Source organism: Rousettus aegyptiacus, unplaced genomic scaffold, assembly GCF_014176215.1.
Source record: "Rousettus aegyptiacus isolate mRouAeg1 unplaced genomic scaffold, mRouAeg1.p scaffold_m13_p_13, whole genome shotgun sequence".
Taxonomy (NCBI): domain Eukaryota; kingdom Metazoa; phylum Chordata; class Mammalia; order Chiroptera; family Pteropodidae; genus Rousettus; species Rousettus aegyptiacus.
This window is the reverse complement of record NW_023416288.1, coordinates 40,866,187-40,889,454: the sequence shown is the minus strand read 5'-3', so window position 1 is coordinate 40,889,454 and position 23,268 is coordinate 40,866,187. Positions and strand designations below refer to the sequence as shown.

Sequence of the window (23,268 nt, the reverse complement as noted above, 5' to 3'; positions counted from 1 at the left end):
CCCCGTGGCCTCGAAGCCTTGTCCCCCTACACCTCTCAGTGAGGTCGCTCTGACCGCTCTAATCCCAGGTTCCCTGCTTCCTCTTCTCATACCACCTTCTAGCATCCTCTATAATTTGCTTGTTCATGATGTTTAGTGGTTTTTGTTTTTGTTTTTTCCCTGCTAGAATGTCAACAACACAGGGGGAGAGGTCTTTATTGTTGTTTATTTATCGATATGACCCAGGTGCCTAGAACAGTACCTGGAACATAGTAAGTCTCAATAAACATCACCCAGGTAAAATAAACGAGATTGTTTGTTTGTTTGTTTGTTTTTTAACTAATGTGCATGAGTAGCTTTGGTTTTACAAAGTCAAAGAAGTCATTTACCTCCAAATCCCACCACAAAGCAAAAAAAATCTCATACTTGAAATAGTGCTCAGACAACTGAGTCTTCTATTAAGAAATACTATGTTTTCTCAGACTTCAAAAAGACTCTCACTTTCAGTGCAGCCCAGGGTCCAGACCTGATACACACTTACCTCTCTGCATCACCGAGACAATTGTCAAACAGTATCACACAATGAGCGAGACCTGGGTAACACTTCAAAATTGGCAGTATTTTATCCAGGGTTGTGGGATATAAAGTTATTATAATGAAAAGAAAATACGGTCGAGGAGTGATCCAATACTTCTGAGTTTGATCATTATTCATTAGTTTATACCTGGTCTTGTTTCAAAAAGGATTTTGGAAGCCTATAAAAGTCCAGACTATAACATTAAATTATGTTTAAATCAAATTCAATCTTGGCCAAAAAGCATAAAAATCAAAGATGGGACTAAGAAGAGCCAAGAAAGTGGCTTAAAATATGTGCGATCACGGCCTGATACTGGTCACAAATGTCTGTCTTATCTCTGTGTCTATTAGTATTGGATTCAGCGATAAGTAGCAGAGAGATTCAACACGTGGGTGGTTAAATAAGATGATGCAGGAGTTTATTTCTCTCAAATGTAAAAGTTCAGATATGCGCAGTCCAGGTCTGGTACGGGAGCTCAATCCACTGAATTTCGGGGACCCAGGGTCCCTCCGGCTCACTGCTCTGCCTTCCCAGGATAGAACTTATCCCCACGGTCTAAAAATGGCAGCAGAATGAAGAGCCCGGGGCCACCTGCCCACTGTTTCCTAAGAAACATCCCCAGAAATTGCTGCTCAATAATTCCACTTTTATCTCACCGTCCATCACTAAGCAGAGAGGCCAATCCCAGCAGGGGGAGCTGGGTAAAGCACTCATCCTTCTGGGCAGACGTATGTCCTCGTTAAAGTTCTGTTAAAACGGACAAAGGGGAGAGACGGATGTGCAGGGCGCGAGTGTCTGCCACAGCGTCACAGCGACTGAAAGGAGGGAGGGCACACGGCCGGGTCCGAAACCACAGAGGCCGGAAAGAGGACCAGTTGCTCAAGGCTCTTAAGGTAGCTGCGGGTAAACAAGATTGAAGAGAGGTGACTCTGGAGGCCCTCCTAAAAAGAAAAAGCTTGCTCTTGCCACATCCATGTGGCCCGTTGCGTAGGACCGTTTCTTACCACAGCTCTTACGCTGACAGTTTAGAAAAGATGTGTCTGCTTCTTTTTAAAAACCATAAGAAAAACGTGTTCTGTTGATCTTCTTTGTTTCAGAATTAAAGAAAACTCCCTTTACCTCCGTTTACGAGAAAGAAACCGCTGCAATCACAGAGACTACCAGAATCTTTCAAAAAATGGTACGTAACCTTCCGCCTACGGCCTTTCATGATGGATTTTATTTCTTAAGGACCACAAAAGCTGAGAATTAGATAACAAGGATAATGGGACAAAATGAATAGTCTCCCTTTCCAAAGCCATGGCCCTTTTCAGAGAGCGAGGACCTTGGCTCGGGGCCTTTTCCCCACAGCAGAAGTGAACAAGAGCGAGACACAGTCAGGCGTGGGCGAGGGGTCAGGGCGATCCTCCAACAGCCACGTTCTAGAAAGGCCCAGGTACAGGGCAATCAAGGCCCAGGAGGAAGGACCTAAGTAACCATTAGCAGAACAGGAACCGAGCAAAATCAAGGTCACTGCAAAGACTCTGCCCTCTCCACTGGTGTAAAGTCGGCCACATTTCTACCAGGGTCAGAATTTTAAGAAAAAACAGCAAAGTGGCTGATGTCCCCAAAGCTGTTCAGGAAAGGAATGTGTCTCTAGCGTGTCGTGGAGGCTGGCAGGTGTCTGGCGGCGTCCCGGGTAGCCCAGGAAGGCTGTGTCTTCTGGGCTGGCTTCTTACCTGTGGGGTTCTCACTTCCCACCTTGGCCACAAGATTCTGGGGAAACTCCTGACTCGTAAACCACGGCCTGGCCAGCGCCTACTGAGCTGCCAAGTCGTGTCCCATGACACCGCGATGCAGAGACGGCGCACAGCAAGGGTGCCACCTCTCCATCTTCCTAAGCCCAGGGAAGACGTTTCCGATCGACCTTGACATTCTCGCCTGCTGTACCCAGATTCTCACGACACAGCACGTCCGACCGTCACCATCAACAGATTAGACGTGGCACACAGGAAGGCGAACCTGTTCTCCATCCCGTGCCATCTCCAATTAACGAGAACGCCGAGGAAGTTTCCAAGCAGAACAACTTTTAGCTACATATATGGCCCACAAATTTCTGACATTGTGCACTCTACACCAAATGTTCTATCCTAAGAACAAAATAGACTTTTTTCTAATAACAGCTGATATCTATTGATCTCTCACAAGTGCTAAGCATGCGTATGTATACTATTTCAGCTAATCCTCTTAACAAACTGAAAGTCGAGTAGTATTATATTTCTTCGGTTCCAAGATGCCACTGATTGTAACAGCTCTGAGAGGAAAAATTACAATCCACACATTGATTACAGCACTCAACCCAATACTGAATTTGTTAAAATACATTTCTCAGAATTGAGGAGTCACAGTGATGTTCACGCTGTAATAGTTGGGAAAACAGAAGCATACAGAGACCAAGAACCTGGCCCTAGGTCACAGAGACAGTAAGTTGCAAGAGCTGGAATTTTTTCCCCAGCTCGTCTGGTTCGGCCCAGACACCAACAAAGATAAGACAGTCACTGGCCTACGATCTGAGATCAGCTACAGAAGGAGGTCGGCCTCACCTCTCCGCTGTGAACACGACCAGCGGTCTCAGGAAAGCCATCATCGAACCCGGCTGGGAATCATCAAAGTGAGGTTCGGCCCCTTGTTGCACCTGCTCGTCTCCTTTAGAGAGAAATTCGCAGTCCCAGTGCCGTGGGAAGCTACCCGTCAATGCAGCCTGGACTGTCAAAACCAAAGAACAAAAACCCCTGCGTGAAATTCTACAGAGTTCTAGAAAACAACGGTTAAAAGCTTATATATTTTTGTTTAGAAAGACAAAACACTGCCAAAAGAAAAATCAGGATGTACAATTGGACAGTATAGTTTAGCTTCTACTACATTTTTTAAAATAACTGAGGAAAAACAGCCGTACATAGAAGACACACCCAAATCATTACATTTGACAAATTATGAGTGATTGCTTTTATTTTTTTACTTTTCTGTTTCCCAAAGACTTTCTTTTAATGTAGAAATATCCTTTTTTAAAAAAAAAAAAAAACTGGAAATAAATAACGAAGTCTAGGAACCGTGCAGGGCGGGCCCGAGGTCCCACCGCCGAGGGCATCGGCTGACCACGGGGGATGAGCAACAGCGTTCACCCAGCCGGGCTGCGAGCTGCTCACCCCACGCGCCCGTGACCCTTTCTCTCCTCTCTCCACGAGACCCAGACACATCAACGCAACGTCACTGTCTCCCCACAATGAATACAGCAATCTTTGGTAAAATCAAAAAGACCAAAGTGAGACACCCCGCAGAGTCCTCGGTGCCACTTATAGGAGCTGTTTCTCCTTTCGCGGCATGCCGTCTCGACAACGGTCCTGTAAAATTCCGACCGTGGAGATAAAAGCAGGGGAAGGAGAGACTGCAGGAGAGCCTACTCCGAAACACCGCACGTCTCGAAATTTGCGCAAAACCTGTGGCTTCCGTCAGGCTTTTGTCTAATGACTAGTTGTCGGGAGGGCAGGAGAGACTATTTCCTTTCTTTTCTTTAAATTTGCAATCCTTAGAAATAGAGGGAGTGTACACTTTGTCTAGCGTAACTTCTCAGAAGATGCTGCTGCTTGAGTGTTTTATTCCTAAGGATGTAATTCTAAAAGACACTTTTTTTTTTTTTTTTTTTTTAGTTTCTCCTAGTTACTCGTTATTTAATGCTCTGGTTTGATTCTCCGGCCCCTCTTCCTCTTCCTGTTCGCCGTTCCTTCTCCTCGCTATAGATCTTTCAGGATTATGCAGCGTGTAGCCTGACTCCCCGCGCCAAGTTATTTCGATTGCTCCCCAAAGCTTTTATTAGATATAAGAAAAGTCAGCTTTCTACATCCCGCATATTTATGGCTACACTTATTTTTCAGAACCAGCGAGAGAGAAAGAGGAGAAAGGAGAGAGTTGAATAGAATATTAAAGTGTTTCTTAAAAATTATATAATAAGAATTAAAGAAACAGCTCCTTTTTTCATCTTGATGTTTAGGTATGAGTCCTCGGAGTTCCTGTAGCTATCTGTACCGTGTGCCATTACCAGCGATTATAAAGCGTTTTAACTTGTGAAATGTCGACGCGACCTTTAATTCGGCTGCTAATTGTCTGGCGTGAGGGTTAGGCACAGCCATGCTCCTGCAAAGGGGGTGGCTTGCAGCGGCCCTTACGGCTCGGGGCTCGCGGAAACGGAGCGTGGGAGGATGCGGGGCGGGCAGGCCAGCGCGGCGAAGGCGAAAACCAGCCCCTCGCGGGCCACCGGCTTCCTCCTCAGAGGTGCCAAGCGAGGCCCGGTCACAGGGGCAGCGCCCGCCCCCCCCTCGTCGCTCCATCAAATCTTGTCCTTTCTCACAGAGTCAACAGCCCGGCTCGTTCCGAATTTAGGCCCTGGGATGGGACGGGTGTGGGGCTTGCATGAATCATGTAATTTCTCTGGCACCTTTTGCATCTCTAAACCGAGAGTCGTGGTTTCAGGAGCGCAGTTGCCAAAAGTGGCCCCGGATGTCTTTCTGGGTTGCCTAGACAACAAGCCAGCTCCCATGGGCTCACTCCGTCCTGACCCGCGAGAGCGGCGCTCAGACTCAGTGGGGTGACAGGGTTCGGGAAACAAGCCCAGTCTTGCAAGTCTGCCCCTCCCCCAATAAAGCCAGCTCTTTAAATTGTGTCACATGACACTGTGGAATTCATGGCAAAACCCAGATAGGGCCGGCTTTGCTCGGCCGGCAGGGGGACTAACAGTTCAAACCGGAACCTCGCCACGGGGCTGGGGAAAGGTCAAATGCAGAAAACTCCACGCCCCACCACCTCGTTTATAAAAAAGTCAGGCACTTTTTCAACATAGATTTTTTTTAAAGAAACAGTAGATTTGAAAAAATAAATTTAAAAGATACATGTCCACGACAGGAAGGCCTGTGGCTCCAAGAACTGGAGGACAGAAAGAGGGGTCATCTAAGGCGCCCCTGTCTCCAGACGTCGGAGACGGGAGCAGGCGGGAAGGTCGTGGGGATGGACGAGGGGTCGCCAGCCCCATCTGGAGAATATGGCAGAAAGAAGGGGGCTCTCTCTGGGAGAAAAAAAACTGGGCTAGGAGCAGGAGAGGCAAGTGACGGGAACGGAGATGGAAGGTCTGAGATTGACCGGAGCTGGGGCGAGGGATGGAGGGGAGGGGAGCGGGGTTCAGAGGGAGCCCCGGGGAGTGGGAGACGGGGCGGCCTTGGAGCAAGGGCAAGGGCCGGATTAAGGCTGAGGGGAGGGGAGGGGAGCTGAGGCGGAGCAAGGGGTAAAAGCTGCGGAGATGCTTGAGAACAGGCCTTGGCTGATCGCGCTGGGAGCTCCAGAACATGCTGGAAGGAGCAGAAGCAGATAGGGGGGATTCTCTCCAGCAAGGATGATCAGTGCTCAGAAACTAGACCTTCAAGCGTGGACGCTGGGCAGTGTGAGCTGGGGAGGCCGGTTCGGCTAGTGGACCCCAAAACCATCTCCTACACCTTTGCTGCGTGTCGCAGTCTTGGGACCTCGGCGTTGGGCCTCGGGGCGCATGCTCTCTGAGGACTCGAGGCACGTGAGCTCCTCTCCACCCCACACTGGCCCTGCATGCCCTCCCTTCCGGCTCATGCGTGCGCCCAGCGGAGCCTCCCAGTGTCCCCAGCCCTCCGGTCCTGCCTTTCTTGCTGGGTGCTGAGCTCTTTGCTGTAGGTCTGGCTCCCGGGCTGACGGTGAAGCAGCTGGGAAAGCATCTGCCGCTCGTAGACAGGGACCCGAATGACTCCCAGGGGTTCCACTCAACCTTTGAGGAGAAGCGAAGTGCTCGCGGCCGTCTCGTGCCAGCCTGACACCTCCGTGGCGGGCGGAAACCACGGTCAGCTAGATTATGCTTCACCTCACGTGAAGGGTAGAAGGAAAAGCTTAAGGTAGTTTCCGTACTTTTTTTTTGTTAAGTACGTATTTTTAAGTAAATAAAAATTTGTAAGGTATTTGCTTCCAGAATAAACAAGATTTGTCTGTTTAATTAAAAAAAAAAAAAAAAAAGCCAGCCCCACGCAGCCCGAGTCTCTGACGGGGGTGTGGGCGTCACTCAGAGTCACTCTGAACTTTCGGAGCAGGACCTCCTCGCAGGCTTGGAGCAGAGTGGCGTGTGCACCGGCAGCCTCTCCTCACTTTGCTTCTGCAGGTTTAGCAAAACCTTGACATCAACCCCTGTCTGGGGTGGTTTCATTTCAGAAAGTCGGAAGCGCTTCTGGACATGGCTTTGCCGGGACCCGTGTCCCATCCGCACTGGGAGTGGCCGCCCCTCGCTGTGCTCCCAGGTGCTCACCCATTTCCTGGGAGAATGGCGAGCAGGGGACTAACTGGAAGTAGATAGATACAAAAAAAAATGGAGAATTTTAATGGCCAGCGTATGAAACAATTTTCGAGATGCTTGATCTAAAAGACATACGTTTACAGATACACTCAATGCCTGCAGATGTCGAAGCTCGAAGCTCGTTATTTCTCTGAAGGACCAAATATGTCTCTAAGATACAATGTTTAATTATAATAGAAAAGTTTGAAAGAGAAACATTTCAGTGCGACACATTTCATATAGAAGAACACATTTCCTTCCTTTTATAAGGGGGTATTATTCCTATTTTAATACTTTCAAGACTTTTAATTTCAAAGAATCATGAAACAGTGGAGACATTTCAGTCCAGACGGGAGCTCTTCCTGGTATTTGTCCGTGCTGCCCTTCCAGACAGGCCTGCCCCTCCTCCAGCTGGGAGAGCACCTGACAGCGAGGGCCACGTGCAAAGTGTGTGCTTAGGGTCTTCTGTTAGGTGAGGATTTTCATCCTGTACCTCATGAGCGTTCACACCTGCAGAAGGCAAAGTCGGAAGCAAATATCTTATATATTTTTTCACATAACTGTCTGTGGCAAAGGCTCCTTGTGTCCTGGGGGGGGGGGGTCTCTTTTTAGTTGATTCCTTCGGTTTGGGGCTTAAGATAAAGGATATCAGGGGCAAAGCACATGGTCATGGATGTCGATGACCAAAACGAACTTGCTGGGTTTCGATCGGCTGCACTGCATCCTGGGATGTGCCTCTGGCCTTCTCTTTTACTTTTCTCTTTTACTTTCCTTCCTCTCCTTTTCCACTTGACTTTGCCCCCACCACGTCCTCTGTGTCCCCTCCGATATGGCAATAGGTACTGGAAATAGAAAGATGAGCGAGACAGAGTTCCTGTCTTCTAGGAGATCATGACTAAAAGGAAAAGAAAGACAAATAAGAAAACAGTTTCGGTTCTTGTAAATGACCCTAAAATAGAGGTAGGTTGAGGACTCTGGACGTGAGAGGCATCAACTCTGCCTGGAGAGGGCCAAGAAGACCTCACAGAGAAGGTGTATCGAGCAGAGAGCCCTACAGGAAAGAAAAAAAAAATCCAAAAGCGTAAAGAGATGGAGACTCAGTGCTTAGAGGCTCCGAGGGCAAAATAATCTTTGGGGAAGAAATTCAGTGTGTCTGAAGGGTACTTATGAAGCTGTGTCAAATTCCGAGAGTGGGAGATATTTAAGCAACACTGGGAAATTATTATATTCTTTTTAAAAATGTGTTTGGGAGACTCGCTTTTCTAGTTTGTCACAGAAATTCAGAACCACACTTAAGAATCCGAAAGCATTTTCAGTAATAGAATCATCATGGGGAAATGTCACAACAAACAATTATTAAGCCCCCACTATTTTGAGCTTTGGGTCAATGTACTAGTCTGAATGTTTCTGCTTATTGCAAGAAAATGCTTTTAGAGAAAAGAAGGCATTTAAATTTCTCACGGCAGATTTTTTTTAACTGGATTATATAAATTATGTTCTTCGAAATGCTTCCTATATTATGAAAATAGAAGGAAAATCTGCATTTTTAAAATCTAATTAAATAAGTGACATTATTAGATTTATTTTAGGTCATTTTCCATAAACTTTTCATATTCTCTACGCTGCATTCAGGTTTCTGGTTCCAAGTACAGTGGAGTAACAGCATGCTTCACCCTGTCTGTCTGTCCCACCGAAAGCAGCTAGGACACCTGGACAGGGTTTATGGAACACGTATAGGAGATTCTCAGAAAAAGCAAATAGTAGCAGGTCAGTGGAGGAAGAAAACCAGAATTAGGAGTGCCTTCTCGTCCTCCGATAGCTCCCAGCCTGGACTCAAGGCCCACACCCCAGAAGTAGACAGTGGCTCCGAGATGTCGCGTTGGGAGAAACCCTCTCATTCACTCTAGAGGCAGAAAAGGGGCCAGGCACGACCCCTGAAAGTGTCTCACCAGTTGACCTGGGTGCACAGAACCTGAAGGGTTCGATGCTGCGGTCAGCACCGACCCAGCGGCGGAGAGGCAAGCTGAAATCCACGCATGGGACGACGGCCAATGCCGAGATTCCGCGAAACCTTCCTTCTCTCCCTGTGATGCTCCGTGCCTTATTTAAAAGGGACGGAATGAGCCAGAATTTAGACTCCGATGGCCAATAAGGACCCTCTTCTTTCTCGAACTAGGAACAGGTAGATTCCTCCATTGGCAAAAAAATTATATGCCCCTATTTCACAGTCAAACCTTTTCCTCTTACGGGCGATGCCAGTTCTTCGAATGCCTGCCTCGCTTGGCCACATCCCGCAGGCGAGGAGCTCTCCTTCCTCCTGCATCTTCCGGTTCCAACTGTCTCAGCGAGTGCGCTCCGTAATGGTAGCAGCAGCCGCAGCCAACTCAGCGGCCGAGAAGAAGTCCATATACAGGAGAGAAAGATAATAGGGATGGGGAGGGAGAGGGAAAACGTGGGTGGGGCTGGCAGACGACATAACAGCAGCCAACGAGAATTGAGAAGAGAAAGGGAGGCGGGGATCATATAAACTAATTACATAAAACAGGGATTTCCAAAAGGAAACGGAAATCCTGGGAGGTTTAGCAACTTTGGAGCAAAGAGAATTCTAGGCTCATGTAATAAATACTCACAAGGAAAAAAAAAAAAAAAGTTTGGGTTAAGAAGAGTAGGCACTTCCTCTCCTGGAGCGGATGTTTGGGATTGCTGTTTTTAAATCCGCCACGGCCGGTTGTCACTGGCAAGCCATCCTTGTCCTGAGCAGCGGAGGGCTGCATGTGGCGGCGTGGGCCAGGGGAAGAGGCTGACCACCAAGCGGGCCGTGACAGGTTCTCATTTTCACTTTCCTCAGGCTCTGCGGGTGACCCGCACCTCAAATTCCCAGCCGTTCTCTGGACAATGAGGAAAATTATCGGCCTGACCTGGTCCTTTCATTTTTTTCCCCCCACTCATGGCTCGAGCTTTCATTAGTTTTCATGTCTCATTAAGACGCAAACCAAAGAGTGAGAATGAAACACCTCGTGATTCGCGATCTTACTGGAAACGGGGAGCTGAGATCGTGGGGCCGGAAGTGAGTGCGGGGTCCGGCCGACGGCGTGAGCGTGAGCGTGACGGGCACCGGGCCGCCACGCGATGGCCGCCCCCCTACTCCCCCCTCCCGGGAACGACCGGGAGCAACGTCGCACCGGAAATCCTCGGAGTCTCCGCGTTTAAGTGTCAGTGCTCAACATCCCGCCCTCTCTCGGAGCAGAGAGAACAGGCTCAAATCACGCCGAGTTCCCGTCTTCTCAAGCCGTGGGGTGCATTTTGCATTCAACCTTGCACCGGCGCTCGGGTACGAGTCTGCGCCGTCGCTGCTGCGCCTCCGGTGCAGCGGCCGCGACCAGCTCGCCTGTCGATTCCCTCCTGCACGTCGGGCACGTGGCCGGCGGCTCGACAAACGAGCGGCAAGGAAGGACAGGTGCATGTGCCCTGCAGGGGCCGCCTGCTCTTCATGCGCACATGTGTGCGTGTGCATGTAACGAGGTACTGCCTCGCTGCGACGGGGCGAAGACCGCATGGCGGGTCCTCGAAGACTGAATGTAGCACTGCCACATCGTCGGCAACTTCCATTAGAAGAATTGAACGTGGGAACCTAAACGAGCACCACGAACACTCGCACACTGGTCCTCACGGCAGCATCGCTCACCGTAGCCAGAAGGCAGGGACGGCCCAAATGCCCGTCCACGGTGAGCGGGTAAACGGAATGCGGTAGACGCACACGATGGAATGTTGCTCAGCCTTTCAAAGGAAGGACATTCTGACACGTGCTCCGAACAAACGAACTCTGGAAACGTTACACTAAGGGAAATGAGCCAGACACAGAAGGTCAAATAGTGCACGATTCTGCCCAGACGAGGTACCGGGGATGGTTAATCCATAGAGACAGAATGCAGAGCGGTGTGATCAGAGGCTGGGGGAGGGGTCCACGGGGTGTAATTCCCGAGGATCGGTGGTGGTGACTGCGCAACAACGCGAATGTTCTTAATCCCGCCGAATCTCGTACACTCAACAGGGGCAAAAAGGGTAAAGTCTACATGCCGTACATTTTACCACAATAAAAAAGGAAATGAATCGGTAGTCACTTCATACAGTAACAGTCCTGAATCGGCCAAGAGGACGTCAGTGCTGGCCGTACCGCTCGCACTTGGTTGCACGTGACAAAGAGGCCGTCCCTGCGTGGTCACGCGCGCCAACTTTGGGGGAGCGCGCACCAGCGTGCCCCTCAGCTCCACACTGCTCTTTCTCCCGCGTGGGCCACAAGAACACACACTGGCTCTGTCAGCGAATGCGCCAGCTCCCCGGGCTCCCGAGGCAGGAAGTCCCTGGAATCTCTTCCTTGTCCCGCGAGTGACACCACCCACCCGAGGATTACTCACTTATTACCGCTGGCCAGCCTCCGAGGGACAGGAAAACCTACTTGGGTTCTCCTTCTAGATTCCCAGCCCAGAGAAGCAGTGTCAGACAGGGCTCAGGCAGAAGGGGCGGGGTCTGGATTGTAGTTCTCCACATTATTAAGTTGTGTGGCTTTGGGCGAGTCACATGAGCCTTCCGATCTGAACCTTGCACAGACTGACCAGCAGGGGGAGCCTCGGAGTGTCAGGAATACCACCAGCAAATGACTGGGGCTCTCCAGGGTTCTGGAAGAATCCTTTTTAACTGTTCCTCTCATCCCTCAGCTCGTTCCTCGTCTTCTGGGTGATTTCCCCCTCTGGTGATAGATATACACCTTTTTTTTTTTTTTTTTGTCATTTAGGAGAAAGTTTATTCATTCGTGTTAAGGAAATGTCTCGAGACCTGTGAATCCAAAGAATTTGGGGTTATGTTAATACAATGCCAACTAGACATAAAGCCCATTTAAGGATCGCTCCAGGGGGAGTTATTCCCATCAGCATAATGAGGTGGACAACCTCCGACTGGACGATAATGCTTTTTCCATGATTTCAGTCAACCAGACTCTCATACTCATAATATTCAATTGAACTCGCTAACCTTAATTATTTTCTTCATTTTAATTATTCAGGTGCATCTTCCCAAAACCTGGAGAAATTTATAGAAAGGTAAGTGGAAGAGGGATCTGAGAAGTCATTTTTAAATTGCGTTTCTCAAAGTTGAAAATCATATGGTATCACTTATATGTGGAATATAAACCTAAAAGCAACAAATGAACAGGACAAACAAACAGAGACTCATGGACATGGACTATAGGCTGGTGGTTGCCAGAGGGTAGGGGACGGGGATGGAAGGGGGAGTAGACGGGGTAAAGGGGTCAAATATGTGGTGACAGAAAGAAATCTGACTACGGGAGGTGGACACACGGTGTAAATATATATATGCCTTATTGTTAAAGTGTACAGCTGAAACATTGGATTTCGTTAGCCAATGTCACCGTAAAAAATAAATTAATTTTTAAAAAATAAAACAAACTCATAGGTACAGAGAGCATTTCGATGGTAGCCAGATGGGAGAGGTCTTGGGGGTGGATGACAAAGGTGAAGGGATTAAGAAATATGAATTTCCAGCCATGAAAATAGTCACAGGCTGTAAGTCATGGCGTAGGGACTATGGTTAATAACATTGTAATAACTCCGTGTGGTGTCGGATGGGTGCTAGACTTGTTGGGGTGAGCACTTCATAAGGCATATCTAATCACTATGTTGTATGCCTGAAACTAATATAATATTGAATGTCAACCATAATTGAAAAATGAATTTTAAAAATAAATATAATCAAAAATGGTAATAATAATAATAATAATAAATAAAAATAAATAAATTGGGTTTGTCATTTTGAAAAATGAGTGAAAACTCTGTTGTTGCCCCATAATCGCTTGCACTGGGCATCAGTAGTTAGTCAGTCACTCTGCAAACACTCAGAGAGTATCCTTCCTGGGCCAGGGAGCATTGGAGGTGATTAATATACCCATATCTTTAAAGAAGGATTGCAAAAAAAAAAATGCCTTTAACGTGGGTAAAACTTAGATCTGGCCAAACTATCTGAAAAAGGCAAAAAGGATTTTTTCCTTTTCCTGCTTTATGCATAAGAAAACAATTCTGTGCCTATTTGGGGCAGAAGCAAGGCCCTAGAATGAAAACCTTGAGAAACCCTTGATTTTTCACAGTTGGCTACAGGCCCACGACTGCCAGGCTGTCTCATGAATCCGAACATAAGTAACCCGGGTAACTCACCTGCGTTGATCGATAAGGAATGTTGTGAAGGATGCTAAAAACGCAGGAGCGTGCCCCCCTTCTGTAGACTGCAACCCACTCTTTTCAACTCTGTGCATTTTTGTGGTCTTTCCCTAATGGGAAAGTAGGTTAAAGTCTGTAGAGAAGAAAGTGGGAAAAGGGAATAGTGATACCAGAATGAAAGAAAAATAGCAAACCGTTCGCAGAGGGCGGCCGGACAAAGGTTCTTTCGCAGGCCCGGCCTGCGACGTTGCTTCCAGAGCTAGGTTTCCACGCGTCTGACATTCGGGTTCTGTCTGTGGCTTCTCAGTTTGTCTAGGAACCAGCTGTTGGACCACCCAGCCATCGTCATATACGCCATGATTGGGAACGATGTCTGCAATGGGTGAGTTCTTGAGAAAGAAGGTTTTGAAAAGTCTTTGACTGTGGGACCCCCCCACCCACCCACCCTTCTCCACTCCACGCCATTGCAGTAGCCTGCTGTTGGGCCGAAGTTCTCTGTCCTAGCAAGTCCCAGGCACAGGTGAAATCAACAAAATCAACAGGTAATGCTGAAAGACCCTATTTAAAACACATCCGATCCATTAATTCTTTGCTCCGATTCACAACAAATGCGTGTGTCATGATCGGTTCTGAGTTGTAGCACAAGAAATATACTTCTACTAGCCAAGAATCCAAGACTGAGAATCATGACTTTTTAACTAAAATAAGGCAAAATTAAGAACAGCTTCCTCACTCCTATTCTCATGAAATTACTTATGCGGTCGAGACTCCATACACTTAGAGCATTTGCAAAGAAACTGCACATAATTCACGGCCCATCCTTCCTATTCCCAGGGCCCCAGTAAGAAAGTGGTTTTGCTAACCTGCTGAGATCAATAGTGCTCTTGAAATGTTGAATACCTTAGAAACCACATAACAGTTTGGAAGGTTGTTCAAAATCTGCGTACGCCCCTAAGAATATGCTGCGCATGTGAATGCTGTCTGCTCTGTGATCACGGCCAAAAGGAAAAAGGGAGACATCGCATCTAGAACAAGTCCCCAGTAGCCGCCCACCCGCCATTTTAGAAAATGGCAGAAAAGGAAAGCCAAGAGAGGTTAAGTGACTTGCCCAATGAATGACAGAGCCGGCTCCCACCCTAAGTAGTTCTAGACCCAGGCCATCCTGCTCTCTGCCCATCCTTTGCTTTTCCGTACCTCAAAGTTCAGTGTTATTAAAATGCACTTGCCCTCATGGACACCTCCGTGAGAGCCCGAGAATTCTTACGGTGGAGGAGGTATAGACCTAACCAGTGAAGTGAGTTCAGTGCAGGAGATACCACACTGTGATCCAGAGATGCTTATGTGCCAGACACCCCTTGGCATCCCCAAAGCTGGTTTATGGCTCTCCCCAGAACTCAGAGTCATCAAGGTTACATGCTGAGGACCCAAGTCCCAGCCTCCGTGACGAACCACCTGCCCCCAAACCTGCCCTGAGCGCAGAGTCCCCACAGCAGCCCCGTGAGGCAAGTACGATTGTCCCCATTTTACAGTTGAGAAAACGGGATCTGCAGGGCCAAGGAGCTCGTTCATACTGCAGTGAGCCGAGCGGCAGAGCTGAGAGCCAGACCAGGGTCTCCGACGAAATTCCATGCACGTCCGACAGGCCACACCTGCCTCGCTTGCTTCCTCTCATGCATCTACGAGGATGTCGTGAGCACCTGCGCTGTGCCGAGCGCTGCGCCAGGCTCTGCGGTACATGGCAGAAGCCACGGTGCCTGACCTCGGGCTGCTTGCCAAAGGAGACGCATCGAGCTTCGGCCCCAACCCCATCGCAAAACAGAACAAACCTACGGTCATGTCGGCGCGGCAGGGGACAGACTGAGCTAAGGACGCCCGCAGAGAGAGGCTTTGACTCCACGAGCCCAAATCCCGAAAGTGCCCTTTTCCAGCAGAATCTGCTCCCCCAGGGCCCCCTCCAGCCCCGTCCTGCTTTTCCTTCCCAAAGAGCCTCAGGGCAGGCAGCCGTCAGCCAGAGAGAGACCTGTGCCAGCCTCGCCGCCTGCTGGGATCTGGGCACAGAGGCCCCGAGCATTCGGGTGAGAGAACAAAGTCGGCAGCGTGAGCCGTCCCCGCCGCGCCCGTTCCGTGGAGGGTTAGAAAAATAGAGACAGATGGCGACTGCACCTCCCCATCCGCCAGCACGTCAAGGTGGAGTCGATCATCCAAAAAGAGCAACGCGATTTCACGGAAAGCTCACGCCAGCAGCGAGTCGCATAATAAGCCCACCCTGGAGCGAGTTTGGGGATGTGTGCTTGACTTCTTTCTTTTCTTTTTATTTTTTTATGGTGGTGCCCGCTCATGTCAAAATAATGCAACTATACGCTTCTTTCTCAAGTCTCCAAACTCCTGTCGTTACTCAATCAATGCTTGTTAAATGAATGAAAGGTCGTGACCGGAAGATAGCTTTTCGTGTCTGGAATTCAAGAAAAAAAGTTAATATAGATGAACCTCGCTTTCTCATTGTAACTGCTCGATTCGGCCTAAGCTAGTCCAGCTTCCCTGGGCTTTTCCTGTCGCCATCCACGGAGCTGTAGCACGCGAGTGATTCAGAAGGAGGTGAATTCTTAGGAACGGGGCAGATGTGAGTGACCTACAGCAGCAGCAGCGGGAAATGTCCTTAAGACTCTCAGATCATACAGGGTGACGTTGACACTTCCCCAACATCCCAACATGACAGCCCTGAAAAGAACACTGTGATTGCTGGAAATGTGATAGAATTATAAAAGCTAGCGCTCGTCGCAAATATTGACACGGTTCCGTTTTTTTATAGTGGACCTAGAAATTATAGATTGTATACTTTCCATCTGATGGAGAGAGCTGGGACGGCCACCCACATACCACGGGTCATTTGTGTGCCCCGCCCACGCCCCCCCAAACATTTTTTCTGCACCGCCAAAGCTTCAGAGGTCGCCCTGGACATCTTGATCAGCACTGCATGAGGAAGTTGGCCAAGATGCTGATCCAAGGAGCCCGGACCGCCCAGAAACTGTCCTTCCACCCAATCGAATGGCAGAAAGCAAGCAGAGAAGGGAGTGGACAGACTGCTGCTTAGAGGAGGTCCCTCCCCCAGCCTCCTCCCTGGCAGCGCGGTGGCCAAGGGGGTGATAGGGAGTTTCCCAAGCAGCCGGCATGGCCTGGGGGACCCCGGATCTCTATGCTTAGGGCGTGTGGGCACAGGAGTCCCCACCCCACTCCCGGTTTGTGTCAAGACGCCTCTTCGAGGGGGTCGGGCGGAAGGTCAGTGATGCGATTCCGCCTGGCTGACCTGAGCACGGGGCTAATTCTATTTCGCGGCCGTTTCGAGAGGCGGACGCTGCTGGCGGGGGGTGCGGAGGGCTGAGGCGCAGGCGCGCGGCGGGTCCCAGGCTCGTCAGCTGCGGATCCGCGAGGCGTTTGCCGCCGGCAGAGGCCCTCTGCCTTCCTCCTGGCGGGGGCACGTCTCCCTGCCATCAGCCAGGTGCAGTCTGGCCGAAATACCCGCCAGGGTAACGAAGGGATCCCAGCCCTGCACCCAAGTCTGAGGCGGATTTCGCACGATCGGACGCAGTTCATTAGGACAAAGACGCACCTGAGCCTCCCAAGGGCCGGGGCGCTGAGAATTGGTTCATTTCGCTGTGCACATCAAAGGAGGCCGCCGACCACGCACAGGTGTGGGTCGTGTGGCTGTCCACGGTGACCCGAAAAGCTTCCGTCAGCAACGCCAAGCCTTGCAGTTCCATTTCACTGAGTAATTAGCCTTTTCGGAGGTGCTTGCTGGATTTGTGGGGTGCTCTCTTCACAAACACAAACTCGCTCAGATTCTTTGTTTATCATCACAGTTGTGTCTCTAACCAAAAATAATAATAATCATTAAATAGGGACTAGAGAGACTTGCCCCATTTTAATTCACCTTGCCTTCCCATGGTTGGAGAGAATGAGCTCAGCATAATCGCTTTGTACCAAAGTGCCGCTGTACCAACAGAAAAAAAAAAATGCAGGCGCCAAGGCAAAAGTGAGCAGGCAGAGTGCACCAGGGGACCGCCGACAGAGGACCGGACAGAGACACTCCGCTCGCTTTCCTTCCTGTCGCGCCGTCACAGTCCAAACACACAGTGAATATAAAACCTAGTGTTTCGGGTAGGTTCCCTGGTCTGAATAAACCCACGAGGCAGCCCGGAGCCCCCTCACAAACTCAGGGCCTTCCACAGCTTTGGCGTGTGCACAGCCAAGCGAAAGCCCCTAGCCGGCCTTCCGCCCTTAGTAGGGAGGGCTAGGCAGCCTGCTCTCACATCCTGAGCGTGCACTTTCTGCAGGTTAGGGAGACCTATGTTCACAAAGTAACATAATTTTTCCTGAGGTAACAAAACACATAGATGTAGCATTCTGTTCTACATGCTGGAGTGTGTTAAAATGGGACAAGTTCTTTTTTTCTCTCATTTTTTAGGAAAGTCTGAGCAACCCGCCGCATAGTACAGGAACACATACGCCAGCCACAGCTGGCACTGTACTGGTGCCCAGAAATGCCAGGCTCGACCTGCCCGTTCCTCTGTGTGGGTCCATGCTGCCGTTCACAAACCGGCCCCTGTGATCCTCACAGCTCTGGTCAGCCTTGTCGCCCCTGGATAGCAGATAGCAGTCCTTTGGGAAGTGGTTTTATTTGACGAAGTGAAGCAGGTAGAAGAGAAATAACATGAAATTTCTGCCCTTCCCATTAAAGCTTGGGTGGAGTCCCGTTTTTCCCCCTATAGGAAGGATAATAAAAGTGATACGGGAATCCGTTTTATTATATTATTTCTCTACTCACAAAGTAACATCGATTGTGAAAAGTCTAAATAATACAGGGCTTAGGAAGGGACGGTCTCCCCATGATCATTTCCTGCTACCGCCACTAAGCGGACCGATCGAGAGAGCTGGGTGTATGTGCAGCCAGATGGTATCTGTGCAGATTCCAATTTGCAGGTTCGTAATATTCATCTCGATGTACTTATACTATGCTTACTCCTCGGCCATTTGTCCATGTCAATCAACAACACTTCTTAGCAGTCTTTCCATGCTAATACATAGAGATTACTTAATTCTTTTTATATTTTTTTTTTCTTACTGAGGTGAAATTCACATAATGCAAAATTGGCCACTTTAAAGTGAACAGCTAATTCGGTGGCGTTTTATACATTCAGAATATTGTGCGACCGTCACCCGTATCTCAGCCCTTCAACCCTTTTAGTGGTCGTACGGCATTCTGCTGCATGGACGTACTGCAATTTACGCAGGCAGGCCTTTTGGCTTTTTTCAGTTTTACTGTATTCCAAGTAATGTTGTTATTTGTGTGTACGCTTTTGTATCTTTGTGGAACTGTCACTATATGACAGCTTCCTGAAAGTGAAATTTCAAGTCAAAAGTTAAGTCAACTTCAAATTTCGATACCTTTTGTAAAAATCCCTCCAAAGCGACAGTGACGATGTCCATATAATAGCTCCCTTAAATGTGAGGATAGCGGATACCCCAGGAGCCTCTCTCTGTCCCCTCTTCCCATGTCACTTAGGCCGTGGGTTCAGCCTGTGAGTACTGGACTTAATTTTTCTGGTTTGGAATGTGCATTACATTCCCTAGGGTCGCTGTAACCAAGTCCCACGCACTCGAAACAACAGGAGTTTCTTCTCTCGCAACTCTGGAGGCTGGCAGTCCCAAACCAAAGTGTCAGCAGGGCCTTGCTCCCTCCGAAGGGTCTGGGGAAAAAAATCTTTTTTTTTTTTTTTTGTCTTCTCATGCTTCTGATGGCTCCCAGCAATGCTTCGCATTCCTTGGCTGGTGACAGCCTAACTCCATTCTCTCCATATTCTTCCCTGCATGCACCTGTGTCTTTTCTTATAAGGACACTAGTCATTGGACTTAGGGTCCACCCTAATGCAATACAATCTTGTCTTAACTAATGATAGCTGCAAAGACCCTAGTCCCAAATAAAGTCACATTCCAGGGAGGCCATCCAACCCATTACAGGGTCATTCAGGAACTTCAGAATTTTAAGAACTCAAAGTAGAAAACAACATACAGCATTATTCTATTCAGGTTAGCATCAGGCAGCTTAGAGCTTCAAGAGCAGATGACAACCTTAGAGAACTCATATTCCCAGGTTAATGTAGGTTCATATGTTAATTCGAGCTTGAGGTATTCCTGAAAGTGTATACAAAAGTCAATTGTAAAAATAAACAGTAATAGACTTACGCATTAAAGCCAAAAAGTACTCTAGGATCCCTACTTTACACCTTGCCTCTTAAACAAAAAACTAGAAAAAAAAAAAGAGTAAACATAACTTTCAACGATGTATTTCTAGAATATATTTGTACATTACTTATTCTTTTTTCAAACCAAATTAAAATAAGTTAGCCATTTTAAATTCAAAAATGTCTGATTGAAGCTAAAAATTGCCTTCAGTTCACTTGCGATTTCCATCTTTTTCTTAAATTCTTTGATTTTAGGCCTATGTTCTTTTCATGTTTCAAAACTTTTTATGTTTTTACTAACTTTTATGAAACAAGAAGATAAAAATGTAATTTAAAACGTCAAATACCTTCTATAGAGCACAAACAGTACTATGGAAACAACAAAAATAAGCCAGGGAAGCAAAATGGACTTGTCTGTTGGCAAATGGCATCGCAGGGGTGTAGCCTGAAATAGCAGTCCTCGGGAAATTCACGCAAGTTCAAATTCAGGGTCAAAAGGAAGGATATCGTATGGACACATAATATAACTTCATTTCAGTGAAATTCGGTTTCCCCGACTATAATGTATGTGGAAAGTTTTAAAAACCAAGTTGCAGACCTCAAAGTGTCAAACAAATAGTAATCAATACCAGATCCATCTGATTTCATCAACTGTATGTATCGGTCAGGATAAGTAAGATTATGCTGCAGGAACAAACAGCCCCTAAAATCTTCATAGCACAAAGCACTGTTTACTTCTCACTCAAACTACATGTCCATCCAGAATCATCATGCACCTCTGTTCCGGGACTCAGACTGGTGAAGTAACCGCTGTCCAGAACAGTGCCCAGGCCCATGTCAAAGGAAAAGAGTTTTTTAGAGGCTCCATTACCACTAAACATGACGTATGTCACTTCTGCTCATAACTCATAGGCAGACCAGCCACATGGCCCACCCAACCACAAGGGAGTCAGGAAGCCAAGAATATTTTGCAGACGGCACAAATAACCACCCCAGTGGTGGGGTGGGGTGGCTTCAGGGGCAGGTATTTTGTATTCGCGTGCATCTATCCTTGTAATCTACTAAGGCGTTTTCTGTTTCTTTTACCCACAGGCGGATAGACCCAGTCCCAGAAATGACCACTCCTGAGCAACTGTATTCCAAGGCCACGGAGACGCTGAAGTTTCTAAATTCCCACCTGCCGAATGGCAGCCATGTTGTCCTGTCCGGCTTACCAGATGGAACCTTTCTCTGGGATAATCTACACGACAGATACCATCCTCTCGGTATTGGTTTGAAGATACATTTACTCTTTACCGATGTTGATGTATATATAGTTCGTATATATATATGGTTCTTATCATATAGGAATATACCTAAAATGCCAGCACAGTACAACGATCAGGACTGCTAAAGGGCAGAGACCCCAGGGGCAGGATCTAAAGGTCGTTATTCAAAGGTAGGCAGAGTCAGATCCAGAGCCAGAAAGGGCGGAAGTATTTAATGAAGAATTAGGACAAATTGAAAGGTAAGGGTTTAAAACGAGAAACTCTTTGAGCCGAGGGTAATTTCTAAAATGAGCCGATAAAGCCAGAAGGAGAGACAGAAAGCCCTAGGAAAGGGAAAGATTTCTTCGAACCTCAGTGTTGAGCGCCCCCCGGGGGCCAGGTAGAATTCTGCAGCACGCCGCCGGGCAGAGGGCCTGCTCCCTGTTTCCTCACTCCCCTGGAGTCCTTGGCTCTGAAATGCTTTCGAGAGCCCCAGAAACTTCCGATCCATCTTTAGCATTCCAGGCGCATTATGCTGCAAAAGCGGTGGTAACTCACGTTATGAAAGGTTGCCAGGCCGAACCTTAAAACACTCCTGCGAGATCAATGTTTTCATTAATTCCGTTTTATAGATGAATAAACTCAGGCTCAGACGAGTGAGGTGGCTTGCCAAAGGTTGCGTAGCCAGCTCATGGTATGCGTAAGCTGGGTGGTGCACAACTCTTCCTTCTGTGTGTTGGAGGAAAATGTCCCTTCTAGGCAACGTGTAACCAGCAGTGGACACAGAAGCCAAAAATCCCTGCCAACATGAGGCTTCTATTCCAGTGGGAGGAAGATCCCCAAATTACACCAGGGATGATAAGCAGGAAGGGGGGACAGGCGGGAAGGGGGGACGGAGAGTGTGGCCTCGCTGCCCGTGACAGGCACCCAGAGGAGAGGCCTGGGTACCCTCCACGCAGCCCCGACTCGTCGGCATCTGTGCCAGCTGCGTTAAGGGGCAGCTCCGTCCCTGGTGCGGCCACAGCTGCTCCTTATGCCAGCCCGAGCCACCGTGTGCTGTGGCAGGCCACGCACTTCCTCCTGAGTCTGCGGAGCGATTCAGGGGGACAAGACCAGGATCTCGCCCCTCAGTGCCCTCCACAGGAGGGCTGTCCCGTGCACGGTAACTTCTCTGTACCTTTTCACTCTCCCCCTGCACCCCTCTTTAAGCCAACCCCCTGCCTCCCTCAGGGAGTCCCATGCCTCCTCCCATGGGAAAAGAGCAGGGCCCTTTCACCAGCTCTCAGAGGACTCTGGTCCTTTCACTGGGGGGACGGCGGTAGACACCCACATTCCAGGCTCCTCACCAGTGAGACTGAGACCACTTCCTCTTCAGTTCAGAAACGTACCACAAATGTTGTGATTCTCCAAGCAAAATACTGTCTAGCCTCGTGTGAGGAGAGCTCAGTTTCTGCTGTTCCCGCGGCTCTGACAGCGCCCCGTAGAAACGACAGCATGATTTCGCAGAGGAGGACGTGCCCCATCCTGGGCTGCCTCAGACACATGGAGGACGGCCACTTGGGCTGATGGCGTCTCTCTGAGTCACTGGCTGTGAAAACTGCAGCTCCCACACAACTGTTTTAGATTCCTAAATTTCTCCCATGAGAAGAAATGCTCGGGGCAGGGAAGTTGGGGAGGGAAGACGTGCTCCCAGTGTACCCCATCATACCCACAGGGACCCGGCTTAAATCCCATTCTCTTTCCATGGACTCTGGTTAGGCGGCTCCGTAAGTCCTTTCAGACCTTTGACTTAACCACGGCGTGTGATAATGACTCCATGCGATCTGGAAGGGGTGGGGCGAGGGACGGGAGGTGATTGGGAAACTCGTCGATCCCTCCGGTGGATTGTCTAGTGGATGCTGGTCTGCAGCCAGAGTGACCCGCTCCCCCCCGCCCATTACGACACCCGGGGAGGCGGTGCTACCAGCATCTAGTGGGTAGACTCCAGGGAGGCTCCGAAACGTCCTCGATGCACAGGACGCCCCTACGACCAAGGTCATCAGTAGTGCCAAGGTCAAAGCACCCTGCTCGAGGCTTTGCCTTGTTCTCAAACAGCCGTGACATGCTGTAACGCCCAAAGAGGAAGAAGGAAAAGATGTAACGAGTTTGTCCTATACAAACGATCCTAGTTTTGAAAAAAAAAAAAAAGAAAATCCAATTTGGGAGAAAGCCAAAGCCATCAATAACTTGTTTAATGTTTTTAAGTTATTATTCATTTTCTAAAATATTTCTGGTGCCTGGTTGCCATGGGCGACGGATTATAAATTCCTCAGCGAAGCATCGGGGTCCTTCCCAGACAGAGTGGGAGGAAGGGAGGCTCGACCCAGCTTCCCCTGTACTCTGTGGCGGGCACACGACCCACGTAACAGGAGAGGCTCGCAGAGGGGCCTGCCGCCCACACGTTCTCTGTTATGCTTCTGCTCCAAATCCAATCTTCAGATCTGCGTTCCCACCTCACATGGACCAGCGGGGAAGCCGGTGAGTGCTGGACCAGCCTCGGGGTTCCGATGCTCTGGCTAGGTTAGAGCGGGTCTCACCTTCATCCACAGCCCAACGCCCTAGTCCGATTCCCACGTCGCCGTGCTAA

The 23,268-nt window shown here is 48.9% G+C and overlaps 1 protein-coding gene across 2 annotated transcripts in view; it reads left to right on the top strand.

Moving 5' to 3' along the window:
- Window positions 1–23,268, top strand: part of AOAH (acyloxyacyl hydrolase) — a 107,806-nt gene that overhangs the window by 69,274 nt on the left and 15,264 nt on the right. For both annotated transcript variants that reach the window (XM_016159783.2, XM_016159776.2), the window contains 4 exons: window positions 1,654–1,736; window positions 11,989–12,025; window positions 13,464–13,538; window positions 20,488–20,660. In XM_016159783.2, the coding sequence (XP_016015269.2) occupies window positions 1,654–1,736; window positions 11,989–12,025; window positions 13,464–13,538; window positions 20,488–20,660 (368 nt within the window). The remainder of the gene's footprint in view (window positions 1–1,653; window positions 1,737–11,988; window positions 12,026–13,463; window positions 13,539–20,487; window positions 20,661–23,268) is intronic.